This window comes from Nuphar pumila, chromosome 13 (assembly GCF_984573655.1).
Source record: "Nuphar pumila chromosome 13, dmNupPumi1.hap1.1, whole genome shotgun sequence".
Classification (NCBI taxonomy): Eukaryota; Viridiplantae; Streptophyta; class Magnoliopsida; order Nymphaeales; family Nymphaeaceae; genus Nuphar; species Nuphar pumila.
In genome coordinates, this window is record NC_143261.1 from 91,654,742 (window position 1) to 91,666,474 (window position 11,733).

Below are 11,733 nucleotides of genomic sequence, written 5' to 3' on the forward strand. Positions count from 1 at the left end.
TATTTAATGTTTTTTATTGTTTTTGGAAGATAGTTGATGTTTGATGATGTCTTACGCAACCGGTAGAGACATGCTTCATATGTGATTTTATGGTTGTATTTTTTGCAATTAATCATTATTTCGTGTGTATTGTTGTGCTTTTTTTTTTTTTTTTTTGCTAGTGTTTTTCAGATTTTTTCAGGAGCCCATATTTACATATTTTTCTAATTTGCGGGGAGAATTTCCCTCGCCAAAAAAAAAATAGCCAACGTTAACCTGACTCGTGGCAATCGCACTGCTCCACAGAGAGCTGAGAGGACGTCTTCGGTATTTCTACTAATGGAAAGGGCAAAAATGGCATTCAGATAGTAATAAAACGAGCGGCAGGCCGCTCAACACACCCAGGCGGGAAAGGGATCAGGTCTGATGTACCCTTCCGTTGCTGTCGTTCATCCGTAGCGATGAACGGCATCAAACAGAACACGAGGAATTGCCGATGCTCCAGATGGGCCCCACAACTGAATGAACGGCATCTAAGGGATCCCAAGGAGGTACCGCCGACTTCATCCGTCAGACGGGATCAGGTGCAAATCGTACTTCACAAAGAAAAGAAAAACAACGTGAAAAGGGCCCCTACATATGCGGGGTCCACTTTTCGCTGTGCGAATTGGGATTAGGGACAATCACATTGCACAAATAGAATGTGCGGCTGAAATTTCATCTGTTGTTTGGCAAAGTGGGGCCAATAGCAGATGAAAGTCGATTAACGCAAGGGCACATTGCATTTATGCGATGCGATTGCACCTGATCCGGCCTTTCTAATCCACCGAATCCACCTCACGAAATTACGACTTTACTCCTGAGATCCCCCCAAAAAGCACCCCTTGGAAATCCTCTGCGAACCCATTTCTGTCCCTGCATCTTCCTCTAAATGCCCGATCTCTCCCCTCACCGCCTCCGTTCTTTGTCGTTGTCGTCGTCTTCGTCTTCTTCTTTCCCCGAAACTCAAAAACTGAAAAACCCCAAACTCTCTCTCTCTGAAACCCCCTAGAGATGGACGGAGGAAGTAGCGCGGGCCTGGGCTTGGGTTGCCCGCCACCGTTCCTGAGCAAGACGTACGACATGGTGGACGACCCGTCGACGGACTCGGTGGTGTCGTGGAGCCAGGGGGGCAACAGCTTTGTCGTGTGGAACCCGCCGGAGTTCGCCCGCTGCCTCCTTCCCAAGTGCTTCAAGCACAGCAACTTCTCCAGCTTCGTCCGCCAATTGAACACCTACGTGAGACCCCTCCCCCCCCCACCCCACTTTCGTTTCGCAGCTATTGCGGTGTTTCTGGTTGTGGGTGGAGTTGAAAGGTTTGATTTGTCGGTGTTTTTTGTGCTTGAATTGTTTCAATTTCCGTTCGTTCGTTTGGAATTGTTTTTGCTTCCTTCGGTTTTCGGGTGTTTCGCATTTGTGTTGGAAGATTTTGTTGACGCTGATTGCGGGTTTGTGTTTGCTGGTTCTTCGTATCTGATGGGGAAATTGTTACATGACATTACGACGGAAGTTTCATTCCTTCACGGTTGAATTCCACCTGTGGAGCTAATTATTTTGCATTAATTTGTGAAGGCTTCTTGATTTTCTCCTTTTGATTTGATTTTTGTTCATTGGTTTCGTAGCTGAATCTTGTGGATTTCTTCGTCTTATGATCAGGAGACCATAGGCTTATTCCGTTATTCGCGAGATCAGAGAAAGAAATATACGAATGTTTTGTGTTTGCTCATATCTGCTTTTGCTGTTTGGTCCGTATGAAGAAGAAGGGTTTAGTAAATATGATTCGGCTCCTTGTTAGGAAGAGATGTTACACTGTGACCGTCTTGGTTTCACGAATCATTCGGCGAGGATTCATCCTCAGTTTTTTCTCCAGCCCTTAGTTTGATAGACCGGTTAGGATTCATGCCCACTTTGTGTTTGGTAAGTTGAAACTTTCAAGGATTGTGAAAATTGACATAGAATATTAGACGGAAATCTACTGACTCTGGCGGTCGAGTTGGTTTTCCATTGATCGAATTCTTCCGCCGGTTGTTGTGGATGGGGATGAGAGATGGATGGTTTTGATTGTATGGTCCTTCACTCTTCCGTGTCATTCTGCAGGAATTCATACGGAAGGAGATGTATTATTGTTCTTCATAGGATTGGTAAAAGTTTGCATCCTTCTTGATACCATTTTTCTGATGGGTATGAATTTCTGAATTTGTTCTGATAAGCTAACCTGTTGATACATTTTTGCTTGTTGCTGAAGTCCTTTTTCTTGTGAGCAGGGTTTTAGGAAAGTTGATCCAGATAGATGGGAATTTGCAAACGAAGGGTTTCTAAGAAGTCAAAAGCATTTGCTGAAGACTATCTCTAGGCGCAAGCTCATCCAGAGCCATGCTCTTTCGCAACTGCCTCAAGGACAGAGTGTGTCCGTTGGCGCATGCGTGGAGGTTGGAAAGTTTGGGCTCGACGAAGAAATCGAGAGACTGAAAAGGGATAAGAACATCCTTATGCAGGAGCTGGTGCGAGTGAAGCAGCAGCAGCAGAACACCGACCACCAGGTGCAGACACTAGTTCAGCGCATCCATGGGATGGAGCATCGGCAGCAGCAGATGATGTCGTTCCTGGCTAAGGCAATTCAGAGCCCTGGGTTCTTGGCTCAGTTCGCGGACCAGAAGGATAACAACAGGCGTGTAGTTAGAGTGAGCAAAAAGCGCCGATTGCCTAAGCACGAAGGCGATGCAGATGGCGAACACGCCCCGGGTGATGGGCAGATGGTTAAGTACCAGCCCGCGAAGGAGGTTGCGAAAGCCATGCTTATGCAAATACTTTACACGGGTTTGCTTTCCCGCTTGCAGTCATCATCAGGCAGCCCTGAAAGCTCCTTGATTAATGCTGTCACCTCAACTTCTGAAGCGTTTGAGAATGGCTTCTCTTCAAGCCAAAAGTCTGGTGCAACTCTTGCAGAGGTGAAATCAACTTCTGGACTTGGATTTTTGCCTGCTGTGACAGGATTTCCAGAGGTTTCCTCGTCTACTGCAATACCGGCGATTCCGCCTTCTGTTGGTCTTTCGGGATCGGTCGCAAGTTCAAGTGATTTACCAGGTGCAAATGTGGTTTCTGGGTTACCGGAGCCCATTCTCCCAGGTGAGGGGGTTCGTAATATTCCCAAATGCCCTCAGGTGCCATGGTTAGTGCCAGAAGGTGGTGCTGTTGATCTTGCAAGTGCAGCGCATATGGTGGCTCCTAAATCTGCAACTGGGTATATGGATCTTATACCAGTTGATGGCTCAATGCCTACAGAAGAAGCAGATAAGTTCTCGTCCGAAGCTGATGCGGACATTTTGTTTGATGGGGTTCCTATTCTGTCAGATATGACTGATTTTTCCTGGGATCAGTTACTTCTAGGGATCCCAATCTCAAGTGAAACTGAGGAGGTTGAGTCAAGCAATCAGGATGCTCTTTTCAAGGAAAATGGTTTCAGACAAGGAGTAAATGAAATTAGATGGGATAGAGCTAATATGGAGCTGCTTACTCAAGGGCTTTTTGCATCAGAAACAAATGGGTGAACCTTATCATCATATGGATTTGCCTGTCTCAAGCTGTTACATCCTATGTTGTAGTTTTTTTTTCTTTGAAAAAAGAAAAATCAGCACAAGTCAATATGGCAATCTGCTAAAGAGCGTTTCTGGCAAGATATTGCCAAATCAACACCACTGCACGTTTGCCTTCCTGTATTCAGCTTCTTTCTAGTTAAGAGTGAAACATGTTTGTAAGCTCCCTTGCTGGTTTGTATGATTTAGAGGGGGGCTAATTTGTTTTGTTACTGAGAGGGTAATGTTGTGGAGTCATAAAAAGATAAGCGCCGGTTCTCCCTTGTGCATGCTACTTATTCCATTTGTTCTTCCATAGTTGAAAAAAAAAAGTTTAAATTCTTCTTAATTTTTCTGAGACTGATAATTGCATTTAATACAAGCTCTGATTCTCTAACCAATTATCATGCTGCCAATAACAAAAATCATGTTCATCCTGATTTATTGAAAGTTATTGGACAAGTAGGAGAGGAAGATTTTAGGTCATATTTTTCCATTCTAAAGTGTTTAGTCTCTTGAAACTTGTTGAGGGAAGCTTTGATTGTAGGGCAATGTAGTGGATTATATGGAGTTCATAGACATATGCCCTTGCAGATCTAATATTAGAAGTTGAAACCTTTGTTACTTCATTCAGATTGGGAACTTCCGGTAAAGGATTGTAATTTGTAAATGGCACCCGATGCAGGCTTGAAATGAAAACCAGTTGGTCCATTGTTTTGTTCTCAATGGACACGTGCCGTCTGGATAAAAATATTCAAAAAATTGGATGTCTAGTGATTAACTGCTCTTGTTTATCGATGTTTGTTGGTCTGTAGGTTTCAACCTTTCTTCTTTTCTCCCCATGAGCCATCTTGAACTATATAGAGTGACTAGAAGTTGGGACAAGTTTACGGCACTTGGACTGTGGGATGTCCAACATAGTTCATTGATTTTTGCAACATTTGCTATCCTATGAGTTCGTTTGATGCCTCACTAGTCCGACTTATGCATCAAGCTTTGCAAATCCACTATATATTATTCCTCCCATAAAGCTGATGTAGAAGTCTCCATTCATATAACTAAGCCACTGTAGCTTCTGTTGTAAACGGTGTGTGTCTATAATAAGGCCGGGGGACTTATTGTTCTCTTATGCGTTTTGTTTCAGGGGTTGTATGGCTTCCAATAACGTTCATGGAACTGAACTCATAAGCTCCACCTAAAACATTATGTTCTGGCATTAGCATATTTTTTTTTTTATGTATTCATTCTGTTTGGTGGTGCTCAAAGACTTGAGATTTGACTGTGATATTCCAGGTGTGATGGCAGGAAAGAAAAAAAAGTATGGCTTTTTCGACCCTTCCAAACTAAAAATAAAAAGTGAACTGTTTTCAGCAGCATTGGAGTTACGTACTTATTTGGACATGTTGTTAAATGAAAAACATATCAGTTTTTTTTTTTTTTAATAGTCCAGGGAAAAAAACTCCATCACTGACCGGACATTGGCTTCGGTTGGTAAAGTAAAACCAATGTTGTCAGTATCAGTATCGGCCAACCATTCAGATGCCGATACCGATACCCAAGTGAATCGTTCTGTATCGGCCAAAAAATAATTAAAAAAACATTACATGTCAATCAGAAGAACGTGACATGTGTTAAAACCATTAAAATAATATTTTAAAAAATTAAAACTTTATTTTTAGTATTTTTTTACATTTATTAAAAGTAGCCGATTCAGGGGGTGATGTGTATGATACGCATCGGCCGATACTGACAACATTGGGTAAAACCTTTGAGGCCTCCCCCATTGCCCAATGGGGAGTACACCCAGCTTCGACTTTGCGACAAAGGATGCCATCGAACTTATGACGTCAGTATAGCAGGAAAGTTCATGTACAAAATAAGATTTCCGGAAGAGCAACCCAGTGGCTGAAGAGATTCCGAAGGGACAACCTAGGGAAGGTAAGTGCTAGAGACGAGAAACAAGGTAAGAACTTTGACTCCTAAAAGGCGAAAGACATGTAATGACGAGTACCACTGACTTTTCATGTAACAGATGAGGCCATTCTTAGCCATTTGAAAAGGACAAGGGATATTATTACCAAGGCTGATGTCCTTACCATGCACCTCTAACAAAAATTTGGATCCCCATTATCAACATGGCTCCAGTTGATGAAGGCACTAGGATGGTGGCAAATTTGCAAGGGGATATTTTTATATGGAATTTAACCATGAAATTAACTTCAGCTTCCTATTAACGAAAAGTTGAATCCTAAAATTTTAGAAAAAGATGGGATTTTTTCTTTTTTAGATATCAGCCAAAAGGTGGGTTTCTAAGGGCGCATTTGTCTCTCAAGGAAGGTGGTTTTGGGGCTTGTCATGGAAATTGGGTGGCTCTCTTTTTCGCGAGAAAATAAAAAAGATGTTGCTGTTTTCATAGCAGTTAAGCCTATAGTTACCGAAAGCTTCTTGCTACATGGGAAAGTTTGCTTCCATGAGGAGGGGAAGCTCTGGGAAATTCGCTTTAGTGGGAAACATATTTTTCTCCTCGATTCCCAAATTGATCCCTTTTTGCTTTCTTAATGTTTCCTCTCTCGATTCTTATCACTTCCTATTTGCTTCCTCCTCACTTTCTGCGTTTTTTATATTAAAAGTTAATTATTGTTTTTTTAACTAGCTTGTTGTTTTTTTACCATTTTATACTTGTGCTTAATTATGTCATTTTTTATTTTCTTTAATTTGCATGCACTTCATATTGCTTTCTATGTGTTCCCTTTTCATTTTTCATGTGTGTTTGCATAATCACTTCACAATCGTATCCCACTTTCCGCGCTTCAAGCTATTTTTTAATACTCGCTTCTCCGCTTCTTGCATCGATTTGGTTTCCTGGTAACTATGATTGGGTCTGCAGGAACCTCATTGTTTGCACACCCCAGCTTTCTATGTCATATAAATGTCCCCTAAATGATTATCAATTTGTCACATTGTATTGTAAATAATGAGCTCTTTAATTACCATTAGAACTTTGTTGTTTGTAACTTTGTATCAGTGCCGATAATAATGAATGATTTATTCATATACATCTCATGAGGTTAGCAATCATCCTTTGTTGCAGTCATCTGTCAATCCTATAACTGGCAAAAGTTTTTTCTTTTTCAAATTAAGGCAAAGCTGGCGTTAGGCAGTCCCCCAGTTATTATTCAACGTACCACTGAGTTTTGAACCTGCAACGTCCCACCACAAAGAGACGTGCACTGACAGCTCCTACCAACAACACGGTACTAATAAAAGTTTAAAACAACATAATCATCATCTATTCATTTCATGTCATTTGCACGTATCAGAAAACAACTCATCTTTTTGGGCCCAATCTTACCATTCCAGCCTCTCTGATTGCTGCTGGAGTATAGGCACACCTTCAGGAATTGCCGAGGGCACAAATCATAATGTAACAAAAAGAATTTTGTGTGGCAATTTCGATTTACATTTATCTGACAAATATTGGTCAATTATAGTTATTTAGCATTTATTTGCTAATTAGAATTAATATTTGTTGATTAATAAGCATTTATTTATTAATCATAATCAATAAGTAATTTTCAATTAAATGGCATTTAAGAGTGAACAATACTTTTATTTGGCCATTTTCTTGATAATTACAGTGTAATTGATAATTACTTGTTAATTCACAAATCATTGCTATTTTTATTTAGTTATCAATTATTTAATTAATGATAGCAAGATTTAATTAACATGTAAATTATTAAGCATGTTTTAGTCGATACCTAATTATGCATGTTCAAACCTACACCGTGTCGGATATGTATTAGGACTTGTATGGGGACAACCTCACTGATTAATTAACCCTTTTTGTTTACCAAATCTTTATGCGGTTATGGTTCAGATCCGTCCATCCCAAAGTCATGTCCGCAATCCAGTGCCTTTTTTTTAGAAATCATATCTGAAATCTTTTACTTACAATAGCAACAGCAATCACAAGAAACAAACTTATGTTTGAGCATATGTTCTTGTATTGGGAATGAGTGCAGGTTCTCTTTTTTCACGGAAGAGTGAGAAAAACGTTTCATTACCACTCAAATCAAGAGGGTTTACAAAATGGGACCATCGGCAATAGTTGATGTCCAAGAATCTGAAAATATGTGGATTACAATTTGATGTAGGAGCTGAGCAGAAGACCCGGGTCCATAAAGGATCCAGTTGGAACCATCTTTCATTTTTTTTATTTCTTTAGATTGTATTTTGGATATTGGATCTATATGAGATATATATCTAATTAATTAGAAAGTTAATAAATACAGGGACTCATCTTAATCAGAATTTATCAGTTAAGTATTTGTTTTGATTAAGAATCCTCATGTATGATGTTTAGTGGAATTGAAGATGAGATCAAATTCAGTATTTTTTTTTATTTTCAATTATTTTAATTTTCATTTATTTTCTTCTTTTCAGCTTTTTTTTAGATATAATCGTAGTTGGTAGATTTTCTCGTAAATCAAAACCTCTTAATTTGCATCAAATTGGTATATAAGAGCAAGATCTAACTTAGATTTGTTCGAAAGAAAGATTTGAAGGACGATCCTGGTGTGTTGAAATCATGAATTGTATAACCCGAGAAGTGGCATCGATCGAACATACATCGTATAATTACTCAGGAGTTTCAAATCGATGGCAACCATGGCTATCGACCAACAACAATGTGTGATTGTTGAATCTCTCATCATATCAACCTTTGACGATCGCAGGTCAACACTATCCTTGCACCATCCTTTTGCCATTTGAAGCAAGATGGCTCGATCGAAACGTGGATGGAGACAGGACATCGCTCAATGACTGATGGGGTTCTCTGCAGTCTCGTTGCTCGATGGCCTGGATATACTGGAAATGTGGATGGAGACAGGACATCGCTCGATGACTGACAGGGTTCTCTCATTGCTGATCAATGGCCCCATCAAGAAGTTGGATCGACTGGGTTGATGAAGTCTCCCTGTCAACTTGAATCCTGTTGGCATTTCACCAACCGAATCAGACCGATCAAACTGACCACCAGCCATCCCTAACCAGTGGCAGGGCTGACCCATCTCCTTCCACCGACTCCCCCACCTTCTCCGATGTCTCTTCCCTCTCACTCACCAGACTTCTCTCTTTCCTCCTCCATCTCGCATCATTTCTCTGCCCAAAACCTAGATGCAAAAAGGGGTTACTCCAGCTAGGACCCCCCATAGGCGAACCACCATCGGTTCACCATGATCGACAGCAACCCACCTCGATATCGGGTTCCCCGTTCTCTTCTTCCCTGGCTTCGCCCCTTCTTCTTTTTGTTCTCCTTCTTACCGGACCAGTGGCAGTCAATCGCTCCAGTCTGACAAAACAACAGGTCGTCGGGCGAAGACCCCATAGGCGGCCTCCCAACCACAGCCGGTGAGGGTGCCTACCAACACCCAAACCCTAACCCTATCGTGGGTGGGAAAGAAAGAAGGGTTTCAAATCTGTTCGGATACGAACCGGTTTTTCTCTTCTTCTCACTTTTTCCCTTGTGCTGTGTTGGACAAGAGAACCTGTTCAATGCCTAAGGGGACTGGCTCCAAGCCCAAAACCAACCTCCTTTCGTTTTGAACTTGGATATGACTTAAAAACCTTCAAATCTACCTCATCTTGATCCAAAACTTTGTTTGAACCAAGTGGGTGAAGATAAAACCCAAACTCCAATGGTTAGAATATTGGATTCATGTTGAATATGGTGATGAATTTGACATTCCAAAGTTCAGAGGTCACCATGATCCAAATGCATTCTTTGATTGGATTTAAGCAATGGAGCGAACCTTTGAGGCAAACCTGATCTGGAAGCTTCGAAAAGTCCTCTTAGCCATTATTGCATTTCGTGAGATTGCTAGATGTGGTGGTGGATGAACTTGCAATTCAATCAACTCTGCATGAGAACAGAGGAATGAACAAATATCTAACATGGATAAAATGAAGTAATTGATGCGGGTCAGGTTTGTGGATCAACTACCCCTCACCTTTAGCCCAAAAGATTCCCAAACCCAGATAGATAATACTTTTGTAAAGTCTACCCCAAATGAGCCTCCATTTAAATCCATTCAGGATCTATTGGAATTCTTAGATCTAATTAAAGATGATTTAGATCCAAAATCCCTTTATGAATCCAAACCTATTTTAGTGGATCCACTTAAACCCACCTTAGGTCCCAAAGATCCAAACCCTAGACCAACTTGACCCAATCCAGAATGACTTTCAACAAATCCTACCAATATCCAAATATATTTAGGAGCTAAATCCTAATAATTGGATCTAAGATTATCTTATATCCATATTCTACAACTCAACCCCATTTAAGACTTTAGACTTGCTAAAATTGGATCAATATGAACTTCAGTATGCATGTTGAAGTAGATCCTGTTGGGTTCGGCCTGTTTATAGACTTGGACCAAAATTCGGTTATGTATTATGGTCTCAATGACCCACAAGTTAAAACATAATTAGAAAAAGTACAAGTGGGATTCAGACTTGAGGGCAAGTCTTCCTCAACCTGAGGAGAATGATGCAAGAGCGGAATAGAAGTCTCAGGTCCATAAAAGATTTTGATAGATCCATCTTTCATTTTTGAATTTCTTTAGATTATATTTTATATATTGGATCTATATGAGATTTGTATCTAATTAGGAAGTTTGTTAAGATAGAGACTCATCTTAATTAGTGTTTATCACTTTTGTATTTGTTTTGATTAAGAATTCTCATCTATAAAAAGATGAGAAATCCGGATGTTTAGGAGAGCTGAAGATGAGATAAATTTCGGTATTTTTTTTATTTTTAGTTATTTTAATTTTTTATTATTTCTTGTTTTTTAAAAATTTTCCTTAGATATAACCATAGTTGGTAGATTCTCTCGTAAATTGGGCCATCCCGATTTGTGTCACAATTTGATCATTGTTGCAGGCAATCTGAAGACTAAAAACCCTTTTGCCCAACCATAAGGTATATGTCTGAAGCAATGAGTTTATAAACGAGTTGTGGGGGATGAGCTTCATTCTTGTGCTCCTTCTAGGTTAGCCACCAAAAGGTAATAATCCATCAACGCCACATGAAGGACCCTTTCTTTGAATTAGATGTGAAATATGGCCCAAAAAAGATGGTCACGACTCAAAGATTCACTACGTACGGACAGTGAGGGTGAAAGATCCAGCATCGGTACCTCAGGCTAAGTGAAACAACTACTGGAAAAGGGGTGCAGTCCCAGAACAGATGGTGCACTATTTCCTCACTTTGCCAACATAAATAGCACAGAGTAGACATTTGAAAATCTCATTTTCTTCCGTTACTCTGGGTTAAGTCTTTGTCATATAGAAACACCCAGGCCAAAAATTTGGAATATTGTGGTGAGGAGACAAACAACCAAATGCATGATTTCGGTAAAGGCTCGAGGCCTGGTTCAACAAGGAAGAAATATGCAGAAGAGGTAGAGAAGGTATCTTCATTGGAACAACTACAAACAGCGTGATCTGGATTATTCTGCTTAGAAGTAATGCTCTCATAGAATTCAGGCCAGCATTTGGACCAAACTATGGGATGCCAACCTTGTGCAGGAAAGGTTTCAGATGGAGGGACGACCATTGAGACGGTATTTAGCAAAACAAGAAGCTAAACAGTTTGGACGTGCATTATTGGCAAGCGAGCACCCAAAGCCACCGCATGAGAACAGTTATGTTGTTGAGGCATAAGGATCTGATTATGAGACAACCTCGAATGAAGCTAGCAGGCCCTCCAGGAACACGCACTGTAGCTACAGTGCGTGTTCCTGGGTCCTCACTGAGCGCCACGTGGCTCAGTGGGGTGTACGTGGGAGCTATACACCGCCGTACATCCCGTATACCCCATTGTGCGCCACACGGTGCTCAGTAGGGACCCCGAAACACGCGATGTAGCTACAGTGTGTGTTCGGAGGGTGCACACGCAACACCCTCTCATACTTTGTTCCATTGGAACAACCTGGACTCAGCATGTCATGTGAAAGGTAGCATGCGCGCCATCATTGAAGGCATTTGCGGATCCGATCCACAAACGGCTGCCAGAGTGAGGTTACCTTCACCTGTTTGATGTGAATTGAAAGGCTGAGGTGTTTAGTTGGAAC

At 40.9% G+C, this 11,733-nt stretch overlaps 1 protein-coding gene across 1 annotated transcript; it reads left to right on the forward strand.

Annotated features, from left to right (window-relative positions):
• Positions 1 to 1,006: 1,006 nt before the first annotated feature.
• On the forward strand, positions 1,007 to 3,860 carry LOC149819157 (heat stress transcription factor A-1-like). Its single transcript, XM_089985085.1, has 2 exons — positions 1,007 to 1,257; positions 2,283 to 3,860. Exons 1-2 carry the CDS (start codon positions 1,033 to 1,035, stop codon positions 3,564 to 3,566), a joined length of 1,509 nt encoding a protein of 502 aa, XP_089841211.1. The 5' UTR covers positions 1,007 to 1,032; the 3' UTR covers positions 3,567 to 3,860.
• The last annotated feature ends 7,873 nt before the right edge of the window (positions 3,861 to 11,733 follow it).

Coding starts and splice junctions, on each gene's coding strand:
- LOC149819157 (XM_089985085.1), top strand. CDS start 1,033: ATGGACGGAGGAAGTAGCGCGGGCCTGGGCTTGGGTTGCCCGCCACCG. Junction 1,258..2,282: donor TCCGCCAATTGAACACCTAC/GTGAGACCCCTC, acceptor TCTTGTGAGCAG/GGTTTTAGGAAAGTTGATCC.